At 43.3% G+C, this 18774-nt stretch overlaps 1 protein-coding gene across 1 annotated transcript; it reads left to right on the forward strand.

Moving 5' to 3' along the window:
- The first annotated feature begins 13815 nt into the window (after positions 1 to 13815).
- Positions 13816 to 18399, forward strand: nr4a2a (nuclear receptor subfamily 4, group A, member 2a). The gene is made up of 8 exons (XM_079563047.1): positions 13816 to 13982; positions 14423 to 15056; positions 15539 to 15979; positions 16326 to 16455; positions 16556 to 16719; positions 17182 to 17384; positions 17516 to 17694; positions 17828 to 18399. The coding sequence occupies exons 2-8, from the start codon at positions 14655 to 14657 to the stop codon at positions 18082 to 18084; spliced, it is 1776 nt and encodes a 591-aa protein (XP_079419173.1). The 5' UTR covers positions 13816 to 13982; positions 14423 to 14654; the 3' UTR covers positions 18085 to 18399.
- The last annotated feature ends 375 nt before the right edge of the window (positions 18400 to 18774 follow it).

The following is an 18774-nucleotide window of genomic DNA, read 5'->3' on the forward strand; positions in this document are numbered from 1 at the left end:
CATGGCAAGTGTTGAAACAAATGTTTTAGCAAGTGAAAAGCATGAATTGGGGGCAAAGTGGTTAGATTCAGCGTTCACTCTATAATCCCAAAATGGAATCTTCTGGAATGAAGTTTGCTGGTGTCTCCAAGCCTCATTTGTACTTGCAATGTTTAGTTTGTTGCTATGTAAGCTCTATATCTTACAGCAGCAGTGGCTCAGAGGCAGAAGGATCTTTAGTTGCGGGTTCAATTTCCACTCCAAGCAGTGCGTAGCTTATTCATGCACTTGACACTCCTGCCAAGCCTGTTTACACTGATGTATGGATGAATCTGTTTATGGAAGTGATGGAGGGACTCCTGCCCTACACCCATAGCTGAGATAGGCTTAAGGTTATTCCAGAAAGACACTGGCCTATAGTTTCTTTCTAGACTGGGGTGTCTAATGTTGGGTAGTGGGCCGTAATTCAGCTCCTATGTCGGGTCGTGGCCACGGTTAGTATAACAGAAAAATGCTTGTAGGTTCTAAAATGAAATGAAGCCAGCATGACTCGCTGCGCCCTTAGCATGTCCAATGTTAGTAATCCAAAAGACCGTCAATAATAAAATCCAGGGAGTCAAGATGTGCAGTTAAAAACTCTTTAGTGAGTAAAAAAAACATACATTAAATGACAGACAGGGGATTACAAAAGAGGGGTAGCAGAGGTCAAAAAACTGTTTGGCTCCATTCTGTGAGCTGCGCTCCCCACAAAAGCGACACTGTGTGCAGCGTCATGATATAGCGACACATAACCAAACAAAATATGACAAAACCAATTTACCAAATACCAAAATTATGATTATGAAAATGATTACTTAAACCAAATAACTTGAAGAGAAGTAAATTAGACCAAAATAAACATAAACCAAAAACCCATAACGAAATTACCAAAATTGCCAGACAAAATAATTATGACTGATAAACTATTTACAGAACAAAACATAATTCAGGCTCCTACAATGCTATTGAGAATATTTTTTTCAATAAAGCCTGACAGGACTGTAGCCTAATCAATAATAACTGCTTACACTTGTATTGTGCTTTATTTTGGCTGCCCCCTAGTGGCTGGAGTGAGCATTCTGGTTATTTCTTTAAAGGCACACTATGTAAGATTTGTTCCATCAGTACAAAAGATGCTCCTAATGAGCAGCTCAACACAGAAAATGATTTGGCTCCAGTGGACAATTAAATAATGGATTTGGACCAAACCTCTTTAATCTTAAATCCTGCTGACTTTACTCGACATCTCCATGGAGACGAGCTGGATACGTACCCACTCCCGGTAAAGTTACAGTCATGGTGAGCCGCTCACAGCAAAAACACATGTTTGTTTGTACATTTATTAAGTTTTTTCAATGATCAAAACGTCTGTCATCAAACAAATGCATGTATTTTAATTTTATTTATTGGGTGAAATTCTACGCGGTGTGGCTTTAAAAATGTATAACTCCGCACAGGAATGGGATAGAGACTTGACATACAGGAACTCTACAAGTCGCAGGCCAGATTAAATCATTTCGGTCGGATCTGGCCCGCAGGCCTTGTGTTCTAGAATTTGTATTTTAGAAGAACCTTACAAACATTTGTTGAAACAAGAAGACATAATGAATGTAACAAAAGAATGTTCTAGCAACATTGGTCCACCTGCATGTTTTACAAATCTTTCAATAAAATAAGAATGGAAGGATTTGACCCAGCTACAAGACCATTAAACAGCATGCGAATATAAAGAAGCAAAGGCTGGCGGCATGGATAATTGTTAAAGTAAGTGATAGTAGCCACTGGAGGATGTCCACGCTTGGAGACGGAAACAAGAGAACTTGTGTTTTTTTTGTTGGACTAAAGCCCAAAATCCTCTCGTTCCGAACATTCTGCTGCAGCGCTTAAGAGTGAGGAGTCTCTGTGGACACACTTGGTCACAGACAGAGGTTGAATATGAGGCTTTGAGGGTTAAATAACTGCATATGGAAACAAGCCGTATTGTATCTTAATAATCGCTCAAAACTTGGACTTGCTCTGCATTGCCAGCGGTGTGTGGGATAGTCTACAGTTACATTAAGACATTTTACTGGGCTCATATTTCTCTTTCACTGGACCATTTAAAAAAACTCTTATGTCACACTGCAAAAAGTAATTAACTAGATTAGTATAAACATCTCAATTTGAGCACAATAATCCAAATTTTAGTCGTTTTGACTAGTTAAGAAGTTCTTGGCCATTTGTCCTAGATTATTTCACTTGTTCTGAGATGTTTCTGACTCGTTTCGATACATTTCGTCCTTATTTCAGGTCATTTTCTTTGCCAATGGGGTAAGAAAATTGGTCTTATCTCATTGGCAATTTTACTTTCTTATTTCAAGCGAGATTTACCCTAGAACTGGTGTGAAATGTCCTCAAACAAGCAAAGGAAACTTGGTCCGATCAGGAAAAGTGTCTAAATGAGTGAAAACCGCTCAAAACAAGATACATTTCCTCAATTCAAGTCATTTAAGCCAATGCTTGATATTTACTTTTTGTAGTGCACTGACGCTGATGACATTATGTGTGCATTGCTATCAGCACTAGCAAAGTATTTGAAAATTCTATCTGAAAAAATAAGTGATGTAATCCCCACATAAGTCTTAACATAGTCCATAATTCGGTCTAAATTATTTGCCACAAGATTAGAGCCGCTCTCCAGCAATCAAACAAACACAGTAGACGGACGAGCAGCTTCAAAACAATTAATTCCATCTCTGCTATCTTCCCCCTCAAAAAACACCTGTAGAATCTGACTCAATGAAAGCCTTAAGTTCTTCTGTGGTTTACGTATGAGGTGTAACCCTGTAACCCTTATCTCCTCTCTCCCTGCTCATCCACGCTCCGCAGACTCACCGTACCTGTTCACCGGCTCGTCCCGCGACTCCCGGCTCCTATAGCGTCGCCGCAAAAGAGAAGGCAGTCATCCATTTCGTTGTCACATGACTCCAGGGGACACTGCGTATTAATAAATGCGTTTCATTACCATGCACATGTCTTGATTTTCCCCGTGATGGATTTCGGGCGGGAGGGAAGCCATGCATTCCCGGTGACGGAGCTGTCAGCGGGCATCAAGTCCCGCCGAACGATGCATCACCGTCTTATTTACATTCGACTCGTTTCAAAATATTGTCTTTGAGATTAATCAAAATCCACATGTGGCGCACTTAGCTGTATGTAAACAAAGTTGACTGATCGTGTTTTTAAGTGAACAACAAAGGAATGACAAAGGACTCGGCCACTCAAAGAAACAGTGTGAAGTGGGGCTTGATGAACGGCCTGCATCCCTCACGTGATTCATACTATTCATACGCGGCTGTTGTTAGGCAATCATTACATACATGCGTCTATATTATTGGATATGGCAAGGTGGAAGTGTGGTCGGCCAACCGCCAACGATCTCTCTCTCTGTGTGGAGTCCCTCTCTTGTTACCATGGATCCATTCACAGGAAAATCCATATCCTCTTGAATATACAGCGTAACCTTGAAATTAACTGGCCAATAGAGCTTTGATGGAGCGCAAACGTCCTGCCCACTTCAAAAGCCGCTCTTGGTTAAGAAAGTCATGTTCCCATTCGTTTATCCTGGGGGAAGTTCGGAACCCTGAGCCCCTTCTTTGAATTATGATTACATTTTTCCTTTATCTGTTGTCTGTTCATTGCTATTCTTATAGTTTCCCCCTGTCCTTATTTTAGATGCCTGCTGCTGGCTGCTTGATGCTCCTGTGACCAAGAACAGAAGCCCCAACAAGGACTGGACATTTGTTCCACTGTCTTCAGCCCTATCTGCAGAGGGACTCCCATCAGCCCTGGGTCTTTCTACTTGAATGACCTGAATTGAGTTAAAGGGCTGCACAAATGATAGATTGAACTTAAAGGAACGGGCCGCCGTTTTTCCATACTGAGATATGTTCTTGCCTGAGCCTAGACGAGTTGATGCGTACCTGTCTGGTCTTTGTGTGTGCCCTCAGTAAAGTAAAACGACCATTAGCATTTGGCCTCTCCCAATGTATTCCTATAGCTCCAAACGGGGGTGAAGTTAGAAGCTACCACGCTCTGCCACGGGCACACACAACGACCAGACAGGTACGTATCAACTCGTGTAAGCTCATGTAAGAACATATCTCAGTATGGAAAAACAGTGGCCTGTTCCTTTCATTCTGCTCAACTTTCTCCCATTGCAAAATGTACTTAATTATATAGAATAATTTCTGCCAACTGATACACCTCTGATACACCGCCACGCAATTGAATGTGATGTAAAAGGTCCAGAATTGCTGAAAAATATTATATTAGTTATTGAAAGAAAGTCGAGGGCCAAGCGAAATTGCTTGGGGGACCAAATCTGGCCCGTGAGCCGCAGTTTGCCTACCTCTGATTGCCAGGTCTTTCTTTTCTCCCACTGGGTTTGTGAGAAAAATAAAACATCTTTTTTTGACATAAACATTCCATTTGCCAGGACATTACATTGGTTATTGGTGATGCAACTCCAGCTTTGATATTGGGCTATACAAAACAACTTGATTTGATTTTTCTTTCTTTTCCAGAGGTTTTTCGGAGAGAAGTTAAAGGAACAACAGAGGCTGATCAGTCATGTGGTAACTCATGACTACAAAACACATGATTTTGATCAGAAGATTTGTCTGAAAGTCTGTCAACGGAGAAAACTATCTTTCAAGTAAGCCATATATTCAAGTATTTGTTTGTTTTTTCATTTGAAATATTTGTGCGTCAGTATTTAGCACATAGTTTATTAGCCCCGTTGTGCCTTCACATTCTTAATACTGTAGTGTAATTTGTCAAAATGTCTAAGAGAATTTTCAGAAGTGAGTGACTGAGGCTTGCAGGAGCTCCATATGCCCTGCAATATTAACACTGGCTAATATAGAACAACATGTGACTGATATAATAGCTCCGTGGACCAGCGTGCTTCTTTGTTTTGCTAATTCAAAGGAGCAGGAAGTTGAACAAAGCAAACTCCATCTAAAAATAGCGACAGCACCTCACACCTCATATCTTATCACTCCCCGCTCCTTATCCAAACTCTTTCTGCTCTCACTTATTGTTTCTAGACAGCCTGAGCACCAAAACATGGCACTTCCTTGCAAAACAGTCGTTCTCCGGGTGCCTTGAACTCGCGGAGCTCTTGGAGCGGAGGCCGTGGGCAGAGAAATCCTTCACCCAGAGACTTTGAGGAGAAAGCCTTCCAGATTACGGCAAAGCTCCTTCATCCATCCTGGGACACTTTAGAGGAGCCGAACTGGACAAGCTCCAGAGCAGAGAGGGAAATATGAGGCTTTGCGCTCACAACAATCTGCGGATAACCCTGTGGGAAACTGATTTATAGGCATACATTTATTAGCTGAAAAGAGGTAAAAGCATTGAGAAGGGTCATTGAGAAGGAAGATTAAACATTGTGATGCATTTGTCTTTCCTGCCTCACAACAAGAAGGTTTTAGGTTTGATTTCTGCACCTTAGCAAATTTAGCTTTGTCCTCTGTCTGTGCAGGTGTCACTTAGTGTTGCCCATCACCATGTTTGTCCGACTAATGAGCATTTGGTTTATAACTTTTGGTGACTTTGTTTCTCAATTTATTCAAGGTAAAGTATTACAATGATGAACCTGATTTCTTTTTTTTACTCACTTTGTTTTCTTTGTAAATTCTAAATTGTGAGTTGTGTCCAAAACTCATTCCTAGCATTTCTAACATCCCAATTACTCACAGGGATGATTATATAGGCACGTTTCATAACTTTCAGGGTCATGGTCACAGTAATGCTAACAAACGTCTTTCTCACAAATGTCTACATTGTGTCTACATTTACAATCGACTGAAAAAAATCGGTTTGATTCTAGGAAAAATATCAGATACAACTTTAATAATGCTTAAAGCAGTACTGGAACTTGTTTACCTTAATAAATCCTTTTCTTAGTCCCTCATACAGTGTTGATAGGATGATTGGGGGGGTCTTTCATCTCCCTCTGATGTCTCTGGCCAGAAAACCTCACTTCTAGCCTCCCTCCCACCTGGTAGGAGTCACCAATACACACTAATGGAATCACGAAGAAGCTAACAGGCTAACGGGCAAAGCTAACCGCGGGCTAGCACCACTTAAACAGTATTTACAGCCAGGTTTGAGAGAAAAAAAATATCCCCATTGTGTAATTGGATGTACAATATCCTGCTCTCCCTTTGTCTTTTCTGTTAGAGTCGTGTTTACTCTCACGGACAATTAATGAGTAAAAAAAAAGGCAACATGCTACGACACCTGCAGTAGCTCTTATGGCCTCTAGGGGCATGAGTTACTTAGTACTGCTTTAACCAAAATACTTCAAAATACTATCCTGATAAAACTCTGTACTCACATTGCAATAGGCCAGAAGCAGCATCAATAGGTTAGTTACGTTAGATGCCAATTTCGGGTCTAACTCGTCTCCTGCAAGCACTAAAGTTGCCCATGGAAGGATGAAAAGCGATTCCAAATTTCTTCTCTTTGCCTTTTGCCTTCAGTGCGGATGCTGGGCATGTGCAAAAATATGTTTACCCAACAAGTCCCTGCCCTCTATCTTATGACATGTTATATCGGACTCCTAAAGGTCTGCATTCATAACCGTTCAGACCAGCTCCAGCAATACCCCGCTCGGCGCCAACCCACCCCTTCCCCTTCTAACACAGATATATGATTAATCAAAGGCAGATTGGCAAAGAAACTAATGGTTTGCCTGATTTTCACTGGGGCCCGATCCCACCGCGCCAATTGATTGTGGCACGGGGGACACCTGCAGCTCGCGAATACATTTCCACTTTGAGGAGACAAAAAAAAAAAAGAACGGGTAGAAATATTGCCCCGGCGTATGAATATGCAGGGGCTAGATACCGGCGGTGTCATTACTAATGTTTCTGCCAATTACCGAGCATGTCATGACACCGTGATTCATGCATATTCATGGCTTTCGGATATAGACAGGCGGCAGTATGCGGAGCCTCCATTCCACATTTTTACTGTCTCATTGAGAATGTTGAACAGGTAGCTCCATCATGGCTTCCAGCTGCAAGACAAGCTGTTCCGTAAGGCATTGCTAGTTAACAGTGTGTTATATAAAGGTGTATAAAAGTGATGGAGGGCTCCCCGGCGCTAAAGAGCAGGCATTAAAGCATATTAAGTAGACGTTTTGAGCTTGTAAAGAGGGCGGAATCTGGAAATGGGGAGCCGGGACAAGGCGGCGAGCTGAAAGCAAGGAGATGCCTGGAGGCCCGCCATGCTGCTCCTGTCACAAAGTTTGAGAGCTGAGACCGTGCTGCTCGGAAAGACAATGAGGAGAGGGAGAGAGGGAGAGAGAGAGAGAGAGGGGAAGGTTCGGGACGATGTGACCGGGCTCAGGTGGAGGATTTGAGGTAAAAAACGACGACAGTTAACTTTGGGATGACATAGGAAGGGAGGTGGGTGCAGTACATGCACGTTTCATGGTTGGGGCATGTCGAACCACAAGAGCAGCTCCTCTTGTAAGGGAATGTGTTGAACTCAATTGACTTTTTGTATAATGTAGGTTTTAACCGAGACGTGCTCCTTGCATGCTTCGACGTCCATGCATCTTTCTGAGACTGTAGTGCTTAAGCATCTGTCCATTAATCTAATGTGTAAGTGCCATATTGATGCTTCAATCCACGCTGTCTCACACTTCATTGAAATGTTCACTGTCGAAACTTGCTCTACTATTGCTGCAAAATGTGTTTTCTATGTAGAATATAAAACTTCAGATAATATCACCAAAGCTATAGCAAAAGCCATGTTCTGTTGAAAGTATTTTAATGTTCTCTGTGTGGGATATGCTCTTTTTCATGGCATCTGTCTGAAACAATGCAAACAGGAAACCTGAAACTCATTTAGAGGCTTGAGAACAACAACAGGTACTAGCTCCGACATGTACTTTGCAAAATTGCTCCTTTCCTCTACTATTCGCGGGATTAAATTAAATTTAGGACAAGCACACATTATGTTTGTTGTCCACAATGTTGAGGAAGGCAATGTGCTTGATCATCAATCATCTTTGGAGACATTAAAATCAACATCATTTAGATAATAAATACTTAATATAGAACACATCTGTGCTGCTCCGTTTACTCATACACTTAAGTTATTGTTTGTGACATTCACACTTTACAGTGCAGCACATTTCGCACTGATGCTTGACACTGCAAAAAGGAATCTAGAAATAAGTACATTTTTCTTCAAAAAAGTAAATTAAGCCGTAATTTGAGTAATCAATTTCAAGAAACCTGTTCATGAGGCAAGTTTTTTTGCATTTATCTTAAGAAAAAGGTCTCAGCGCACAAAAAAAAAATAATGATAATAATCTTGTGACAACATCGGGCTGCCATCTTAATAGAGTGAGTTCTAAATTTAGAGCGTAATTCAGGTCAATATAAATTGCTATAGTAGCTTTACCGATCATACAAAGGCGTGTTTTCCTGAATTGGGCCAGTGGAGTGCTTGTGTAAGTTTGTCTGAGAGATACTATCACTTACCCAAGCATCAAGATCATATGGACTGTCTCCCAGGCTTTCCCTATAATAACTAAATACATTGTGAGCAGCAAAAACATTTGAAATCTCATCACAAAAAAATACATGAATACATTTCAGAGTCCTTTGGGAACCCCTGATTTCCACAACTTCAGTGGAAAATCTATTTGAAAAAATCTATTTGAATCAAAAGCTGTACCCGACTGGACTAAACTCCCCTTGACATTAATGTTTATATATCGGAATAAAAACAATCTGTGTCCTCGCTAAAACTGTCGGGACGATATACGGTCCAAACCGAGTAACATTATGGAGTAGTAACTTTTATTTATTTTCAATCAAGAGCTCACTTTGGAATGACTGTCCATTAATTGTGCCCATAAATGCAGCGTTAATTACCCCCTCAGTAAAACGGGCAATTAAGCTGCTAATTGTGTTTTCATTCTGAAATCCAAATGGGGATCCGCGAAGTTTAGGCCAGCGCTTTTGAAGGGGAGCTCAAAAAAAATATATGTATGCGTAGCAAAAGCCCCAAAATGCTGACTATTGTAACTGAGCGTAACCATGACTCGAAACGGTGTTTGTAATTGGCCAAGCAGGATGCAGGAGGGACATGAAAAGAGCGGGCCACAGCCACACAGTTTTAATGGGGCAAGGTTAATTAAAGGTTAATTGTGGGGGGGAGGGGCGGTGATGTATGGCAGGGGAGCATTAGCGCCCCTAGAGGTGGGCGATGATATGATACACACACTGATTATGGGTGTTCTGAATGTATGGATTGTGGAATAAAGGCTTATGGTCCAAAATACAGGGTTTTCCAACCTTTGAAGACTGGGAAAAGAAATCTATGTAATTGCACTTTTATTAGTAGTATCATGATCACTATTTATATTCTTGTGATAACTAAACCCAGGTCCAGCTGACTGAAAAAAAGAGTTTTATCCACCAGGCTATCTGGAAGGTCCTTTGAATCTGGGAGGTCCGAATTGTGAAGAATTTGAATGTTTGAAATGTGTTTGGAGTGACTTTGAACAACAATCAAACATGCATGGAAGCAGATGGCATCTCGTCATAGAAGGAGGCGTGGCTTCGCCGAGGGGAAAAATAGAATCTTTAGAGAAACACAACTCTTTTTAGCCATTTTCTAGTAGAATATGAACTTATTTATCACACATAAATAAAGTCAAGTGTAAATCGGGCACATGTGGATATTTTGTCACAGCATGTTGTTCAGTAGAAGTGAAAAAACGGCAGGTGTAGCTAGCGCTAGCTACCCATTAGCGTTAGCCCGTTATTTATGGGCTGTTGAACCACTTTTCTCCTCTCCATGCCAAATTGTTTTCCCCCTTAACTGTTTACAAACACGACCATATATGGGTGATTCCAGAGATAGATACAGACGGCATCTTGTCATAGAAGAGGGTGTGGTTTCGCCAAGGGGGAAAATAGAATCTTTATAGAAACACAATTTTACTCTTTTTAGCCATTTTCTGGTGGAATATCAACTTATTTATCACACATAAATAAAGTCAAGTGTAAATCGGGCCCATATGGATATTTTGTCCTAACAGATTGTTCAGTAGAAGTGAAAAAACGGCAGTTGTAGCAAGCGCTAGCTAACTGTTAGCATTAGCCCGATGCTAACATGTAGCATCAAGTTAGCATTCTCCGTTATTCATGTATTTATGGGCTGTTGAACCATTTTGCTCCTCCCCATGTCTTTGTATCATTATTTAGTAGAAAACTATATTCATAATTCAGCATTTGTTACAGTAGTTTGTTGACTGTTTTAAAAAATGACCATATACAGAGATGCCGTCTGTATCTATGCTGTCTGTATGCCAACTTATATGCCAGTGTGATACCTCGTTTGAAAGCCAAGACCTTCTAAATTCTAAAACTATAAGATGTAAGATTTGTGTGAGGGAAACACAACTTACATCTGAAGTTTAAAAGGGTTCAGTTTGCGTAGTTTGCAGGTGGTGCCTTTTCTTCACTGTGTTTATCCTATACTTTTAGCTGTTGTGGTTCCCAGTCGTCGTCATGGTGCTGGGAGGCGATGATAACCACTACAGTAAGGACGGTACTGGTAAAGGAGAAGCTACGGGCCTCACCCCAGGCGATCTCTGCGGTCACCATGTCGCCCCGCGTGATGGCTGTCCGCACCTGCACGGCTTTGATGATGGCCGGCCGTTCCTAACCCTCATCTTAACCCTAACTCCCTGATCAGGGGGGACGGGTTAACATAGACAGTGTAGAATAACGATGGATTCAGTGAAGGTGGCTTCCCCCCATCGTTCATGCTAGCAATGGGGTTTTTGGAGCCAGCCTGTGTTTGGAATAGGATAAAAACAGGACAATGTTGCATGTTAAAACAAACATGAGGATGTAAGAATGATAAGCCTGTTTTCAATGATGACTTAAAGAGGAAAAATCTATTACAGCAAGGAACTTCCGGAGCCACCCATCATTTCCTATCGGCTTCAGCAGCGAAGAGCGATGCTACGTCCATGTTTTACACAGTCTATGGCAGTGGTACCCAGAGTGCGGCCCCTTGGCGGCCCTCACTCTTCTTGTAGACTCGGCACACCATCGCCAGAGATGGTACCTTTTATTGCAAGTTCAATCATTCCACACTATTAAAACCTCAAAAACAAACATCTGATTGCGAGACAGAGGCGCATTATCTCGGTTTGACAGAGGAACAGAGTTTAAACCTTTTGTACTGTAAATTCGGTAATATTTTCAGAGAATTTGGCCACATTTAAAAAGTGGGACATTATCTAAATGGCTGAGCAGTGCGACCAAAAGAGGGAGAGGCCCTACTACCACCACTACTACTACTACTATTACCACGACTACTACTAATATACTGCAAGCCAAGCAGAACATAACATAACACAAGTCCTAATGCATGAATACATAAATCTAATTCATCTATTTCCCATTTCCTTGATGTGATGCATAATTCTCTCACACATTTGCATTTGTCTCCATTGCCGCGCGGTCGTCCCCCCCCCCCTCCGTACTCTCTCCACGGCGCAGGTATATGCATCATTCTCCAATCTCATACCCAATGTACTTCTTGCGGTCAGCTGCTACAAGGTGCCAGCCCCAGATTACGGTCAGATCGGCACCTCCGAACAATGCGGTCACTCCGTTATTTTTGGCTCCCTCCTCAACTTGGGCCACGTTCTGCGTCACAGTCCATTCTGCCGCCCTCGTATCACGTTTCCCCCCCCTCACCAACCACCCAACCCCCCCTCCCCTGCACGCCGGCCATGACAACCATTAATGACCCACCACGCACACACACACACACACACACACACACACACACACATGAGCAGACCCTCTCTCTTTCCTCTCCTATGGGCTATGTGAACAGGCTCGCTCCACCTCGCCACTAAATATGGAACACAATTGAAATCGAGAAATCCTGTCGGCAGATAGGGTATCATAATATTGACCCATGCTTCATTACGGGGCTGCTTTCATATCTCGGTGACATAATAGAGACTCATTAAAACTTCACTCTCGCATAAGAACAATAAGGCAATAAATGAGGTGAACGTGGCACTAACATACGATAACGATTGGGGAAATGTTTGTTCTATAGGACTGCGTGATATTGGGCGAAACAATAGTGGTTGATTTCTTTTTTTTTTAGGGAGAGGGTAATATTTATGCATGGCGTCACAATGTCAACAGGAAATGTTTGAGTAAGGGGTGGGGGTCTTGTGTAGTATAGCCCTAGATCTAGTAACGCCCCTGCTACAAACCATCTGCGAACCTGATCTGAGCAGTTCTATACTAAAATCATGGCGCCATAGATTTGTTAGCATGCCGTTACTGTTGATAGCGGTAGCTCATAGCTTTTTGAAATTGTAGCTAACCCCCTGCCGCCAGCAGAGGGTGCTCCAAGCAAGATCCCTAGAGCTGTGTTTAATCCTATTACAATATAAACAATCAAAACAAATCAATGGTCAGATGCCTAAAATCCGGTTTGTAAGCAACATGTTATGCACTGGGTGTCCACACACGTCCTCATGTGAACCACTCATAAAACAATGTGGAAAAGGAGGTTGTGGGGCTGTCTGTTGCTCACATTCACACAAGCAAAGCAGAATCAATAGAATCAATATAAAAGTTGCAATAAATACATGTAGCACTCAGAGGTCCAAGAGAAATGAAGGGACTGCAAGACTGATGTTCAAGACAGTAATCATCTGTGAGTAACCATCTGTTTTCCAAATGTGAACACTCAGATTTTGATTTGATTGCTATACAGCAGCTCACTCTGCACAGTTTATCCAGGGTGCGGAGAAAAAGGTTTCAAATATATATACGAATGTGGAAAGGCTTTGTGGCAGAGTATACATTAGACTTCTCCCATTGAAAGCCATTATGGCTTTTTCTTTTTATTATCGGTGGGGATATGTATGAGAATAGGATGGGCTGATTCCATATGTTTGAAACCATGCAGTACCAGTGGCTTTTGTATGAGAGGAAATACTTTGACTTTGTGTTTGTATAAATCTGAACCAGTTGTCCAAATAAAATAATATACTACGTACATCAAACACTTTTTCAACACTGATGCAAATGCAAACAACAGGCATTAACTAACTGATAGCCTGCTCGAGAAATATCTATGGTATTTATGGCAATATGCCAAGAAAAGGGTTCAAGTCCTTTGGATGGTCATTGCCTCACATTACCCCCTTTGTGCTCCTGAAAGGTTCACTTGGGACTGTGATTCCTCACAAATGGTGAAGATGCATGAATACAAAATACTGCAGCTTTAATATATGTTATAACTAAATAAAGTATATGTGATCTAAAATGTATTTTCTGTACAAATCTGGTGTTGCATAAGTTGTAATAAACTGATTTGCTGAAACAAAAAGCTCATCTAAATATGTGACCACATTTGATGCACTTCCAGTCCTATCCAGGCTCAAACTAATGAGAGGCATTTCTATTTAAATGATAACAGGCATAATTAAGTACTAATTAAGCCCTGAATATCTATACATTTATCATAATGATCATATACGGCCACCTAGAACATACACCAAACATCCCCCTCAGAAAAAAAAATGACAGTGGAGGCTTGAGAAAGTACTCCTCGCACTTGATTGGCTCGTGCGCGTGTCGACGCCGATGACGTGGGGCGCCGAAGCACGTGGGCAAGGGTATCCGGAGCGCACATAAACAAAGCCACATTGGCCACTCTGGCTTAGTTGAAGATCGTACCGCTGTCAGTGAGCGCGGACCCTGCGCCGGGGCATTGTGACTACACACTCTACGCGTGACTCTTGGACATTTTTTTATTTTTTCATTTTTTAAAACCGTTTTCATGAATGCGCACTGTTTTCAAAGCGAATGGATTCAAACAGATACGCCTGATGTGACAAGGTAAGACACCGTTTTCTCTCTGTCCCTTTTACGCATTATCTTGGTTTGAGCATTGGTGTTTATTTCTCCACGGTGTTGCCTTATAAAAGTCTATAGATAATGAGCTGCATTTGTTCTGTGTGCAGAAGAGTGTTTGGCGTCTCATGCGTAATTGCAGATTTGTGGCCAACTTATGCAGGCGCATTAACTTCGGCTGCCGGTGCACATTTAAATGTATGACTACAGTAAGAAACGCTGTCAAAAAGTTTTGTTAACAGTGTAAATACACACAAAATGAGGCATGTGTAAAAAGACAAAAAACGACACGTTGCCATTTTACGCAGCTGTCAAAGTCAAGACTGCGGATATTATAGAGGCTCTAATGGTCTATGGAAGAAAGGCATTTATTATATTTCGTAATTGAATGGGAACTGACATACTTTTGTGTGTGGTTTTATTAGGAGCCACCCAGAACAGAGCCGCTTTGTTGAATTCTGACACCCACCCGACTCTCGACATCAGCCAGCTCACTTGTCACCGCCAAACTGTCAGAAGACCCGAGGTAACGCACGGGCAGCATCTGCAAAAAACCCCGAGACAACTTTTGTGGACATCGTGGTGCAAAGAAAGTTCTGTTCCCTGACGGGCGGCCGTGCGCATACCAGCCCCGTGGTGCGTCGTTGCCGTGCAGCCATGCCCTGCGTCCAGGCTCAGTATGGATCATCACCTCAAGGCGCGAGTCCTGCATCCCAGAGCTACAGCTACCACAGCGCGGGCGAGTACAGCTGCGACTTCCTCACGCCCGAGTTCGTGAAGTTTAGCATGGACTTGACCAACACGGAGATCACTGCCACCACGTCCCTGCCCAGCTTCAGCACCTTCATGGACAACTACAACAGCGGCGCGTACGACGTCAAGCCGCCCTGCCTGTACCAAGTGCCCCACGCGGGCGACCAGTCCTCCATCAAAGTGGAGGACGTCCCGATGCACGGCTACCACCAGCAGAGCCACATCACGGCGCCGTCCGAGGAGATGATGGCGCACACGGGGCCTATGTACTTCAAGCCCTCTTCGCCAAGCACGCCCAACTTCCAGGCAAGGATTTATTTATGTTTTAAACACTCTATAAAATACGCAATGGACGAGTCACAAACATAGGAATAAAGCACAAGCCTTTCCCCCCCCTTGCAAACCTATAGGAGTTGCATGCTTTCTATTTTACTGCCTTTATATGGTGTAAGAGCTGTGCAGGGAACCGCTGACATTTACCGAGAGTCTAAATGCCAACTGGTGAATAGGAGCAGCTACTGAAATGAATCTGGTATTTGTCATTCCCTGCCTGCTGCTCGTGACATTTAGAAGAGTAGATAAGCATGAAAATGAATTTCATTCTCAGATTGTGTTGTTTCGATGCTGGAAAAAAAAAGTGAGAAATACACATAGAATGAAAGCCCAAAAAATGAGCTGGTCAAAACAGGGACACCGCTTGTGAGACCGGGCTATGCAGCTTGTTAGTAAAAATGTGTAATTGTAGTCAAAGGTTTTGTTCTTATGCGTGTGAAATTGCGCTGTGGCAGGTGCAGCCCAATCACATGTGGGAAGACCCCGGCTCTCTGCACAGCTTCCACCAGAACTACGTGGCCACGCACATGATGGAGCAGCGCAAGAACCCCGTCTCCCGGCTCTCCCTGTTCTCCTTCAAGCAGTCCCCCCCAGGAACCCCCGTGTCCAGCTGTCAGATGCGCTTCGACGGCCCGCTGCACGTCTCCATGAACCACGACGGCCACGGCGCGCAGGGCTTCGCGGTGCCCAGCGCGCTCAGAAAACAGGCCGGGCTGGCGTTCCCGCACTCGCTGCAGCTGGGGGGGCACGGGCACCAGCTGGTGGACAGCCAGGTGCCCTCCCCGCCGTCCCGGGGCTCCCCGTCCAACGAGGGGCTGTGCGCGGTGTGTGGGGATAACGCGGCGTGCCAGCACTACGGCGTGAGAACTTGCGAGGGCTGCAAAGGCTTCTTCAAGGTGCGCGCGCTTCTAATCTGTCACCTTGCACTTGTGGTATACAGAATTAATCACGATGAAGGATAAACATATAACAGCTAAAATTTTATTTGATGAATGAAAAAGATGAAATGCAAGAATCTGGCTGTGTGCAAACGCGCATAGGCCTAAATATGATCATGTATTAGTTTAAACATGAATACATTAAATGACTGAAAGCAATAAGGGCCTGACACATTCAATAATTCGTTTTAATTCCCTTTTGTACATTTAAGCATTTATATTGTTAGATAAAGGGGTGAATAGTCTGCATACACTTGGATAAAGGCCTGCTTACTGACTTTGCACGTCTCCCCTCTTTTTACAGCGAACTGTCCAGAAAAATGCAAAGTACGTGTGTTTAGCAAATAAAAACTGTCCTGTCGACAAACGCCGAAGAAACCGGTGTCAGTTCTGTCGTTTCCAGAAGTGCCTTGTGGTGGGAATGGTCCGAGAAGGTACGCGCGCACATGATTAGGAAAACATTTTGTATATTAATCTTTTTACGCACATCCATTCCCGGCCTCGTCGCTGACGTATCTTTTTGTGTATTTTCAGTCGTTCGGACGGATAATCTTAAAGGTCGGAGAGGGAGGCTACCGTCCAAACCCAAAAGTCCCCAGGAACCGTCTCCGCCCTCGCCCCCAGTCAGTCTCATCAGTGCTCTGGTCCGGGCCCACGTGGACTCCAACCCATCCATGTCTGCGCTTGACTACTCCAGAGTAAGTCCGAGGCAACAAAACATGCGTGGAAAAATCTACCCCTCATTTTTACGCTCACGTTTTACGCACTCCATCGACATGTTTGGATGAAGTAGAAGAAAATAAAGAGGAAAAAAACGTCTATACTTTTGATCTGCGGCAGCTGTCAGTGAGCTTTTTCAAATGTAAGAGGCACATATGCCGCGGACAATAGAGTGATCCAGCTGACATATCTACCATTACACCTGTCAATCACCGCACAAAGGCGCTGGTCATCTCGAAAGCGACCAAATCCTCACTCCAGCGTCCACCAAAACACCCAAGCGCTATCTTTAATTAACACACCCCACACTATTAATTCGCTATCTTTCCCTTCTACCCATTTCACGCTTTATATATTTTAAAGAGCTTCTCCCTTTCCCCCTTTTTTTTTTTTTTTTTTAATATAACGAATGTGTTTCTTTTATTGGCTTCCCCATGCAGTTTCAGTCCAGCCCTGACTTCCAAATGAGCGGCGACAACACGCAGCACATCCAGCAGTTTTACGACCTGCTCACGGGCTCCATGGAGATCATCCGCGGTTGGGCCGAAAAAATGCCGGGCTTCTCCGAGCTCCCCAAACCGGACCAGGACCTGCTTTTCGAATCCGCCTTCTTGGAGCTATTTGTGCTGCGTCTCGCTTACAGGTATAACCCCCTCCTCCTCCTCCTCCTCCGCATTCTCCTTTTCCTTCCCCCCCCTCCTTGATCATCACTGTTATTACTGCGCGCTTTATTAGCGGCTGGTAATTAGAAGTTAATGGCGGTGTTAATTGCAGGTCCAATCCGGTGGAGGGGAAACTTATATTCTGCAACGGCGTGGTGCTGCACCGGCTACAGTGCGTGCGCGGCTTCGGCGAGTGGGTGGACGCCATCGTGGAGTTTTCTTCCAATTTGCAGAGCATGAACATAGACATCTCCGCGTTCTCCTGCATCGCTGCCCTCGCCATGGTAACAGGTGAGGAAGAAAAAAAAAAATGAAAGAGAAAAAAAAAGCGCGCACGGATGAGATGAACTTTACGCGCGTGGTTAAAGCTGGTTTCTCTTTATTTACCTCATTGTTTTTTTTCTCCCCCTTCCTCCTTTCTCAGAGCGACACGGCCTAAAGGAGCCGAAGCGAGTCGAGGACCTCCAAAACAAGATCGTCAACTGCCTCAAAGACCAAGTGACGTTCAATGGCGGCGGACTGAACCGGCCCAACTACTTGTCAAAACTGTTGGGAAAGCTGCCCGAGCTGCGCACGCTATGTACCCAAGGTCTGCAGCGCATCTTTTACTTAAAACTAGAGGACCTAGTCCCGCCGCCGGCAATAATTGACAAACTTTTCCTCGACACTCTACCGTTCTGAGTCTTCACAGAAACAAAAAACAAACAAACACGAACTTCCAAAAAAAAAAGAGTGAGAGACAAGGAGGACTGGCTGGGCTGAGTCAGACTTATTGTTCTAATTTGTGAATAGAGCAGGAAAAAGGATTCATGTTATAGGCCTTTGGGATTGTTGGACTGGCAGAAGCTCTTACACTTTATTCCCGCGGGTGCGCAAAGGTGTCTTGCGTAATTTTGGCGTCAGACCACCCTTCATTTTTTTAATTTGAAATACAACTCACTCACATTCGGTATAATTCACGTCATTTTCTCATTGCGCAACTTTTCCTTATTTATAACAAACAATCAACTCTTCGCCTTTTTTTTTTAATTATTGTATTTTATTGTATTTTACGCAGCGCTCAGAGCGGCGTGGCCATGGCAACAGTTAATCACTAACCCTCCCATGAATTTCCGAACAAAGTTTTAACTAATTACGAGCCACTTTTTCCCCAAACCTTTGGCCGCTTAATCGACGTTGCCATGACAGCAGACCTCTTTTCTTTTGAACTTTCGTGCTCAGAATCAGTATGGTCTTGTGCGCCAAACTCTCTAAAGACACCTCTGCGTAACCCACTCGTTGATGATGTAATATATGCGATTTATAAATACAGTATATGCTACCATTTGCGCACACCACGCTGTATATGACAAATAGATGATGTACAAAGTT

The sequence above is a fragment of the Gobius niger genome, assembly GCF_951799975.1.
Source record: "Gobius niger genome assembly, chromosome: 9".
NCBI classification, from domain to species: domain Eukaryota; kingdom Metazoa; phylum Chordata; class Actinopteri; order Gobiiformes; family Gobiidae; genus Gobius; species Gobius niger.

Bases quoted from the DNA above. Each gene is read 5' to 3' on its own strand.
- nr4a2a (XM_079563047.1), top strand. From the start codon at position 14,655: ATGCCCTGCGTCCAGGCTCAGTATGGATCATCACCTCAAGGCGCGAGT. The intron at 16,720-17,181 runs GTAAGTCCGAGG...TTCCCCATGCAG, and splicing joins CTGCGCTTGACTACTCCAGA to TTTCAGTCCAGCCCTGACTT. The intron at 17,695-17,827 runs GTGAGGAAGAAA...CTCCTTTCTCAG, and splicing joins TGCCCTCGCCATGGTAACAG to AGCGACACGGCCTAAAGGAG.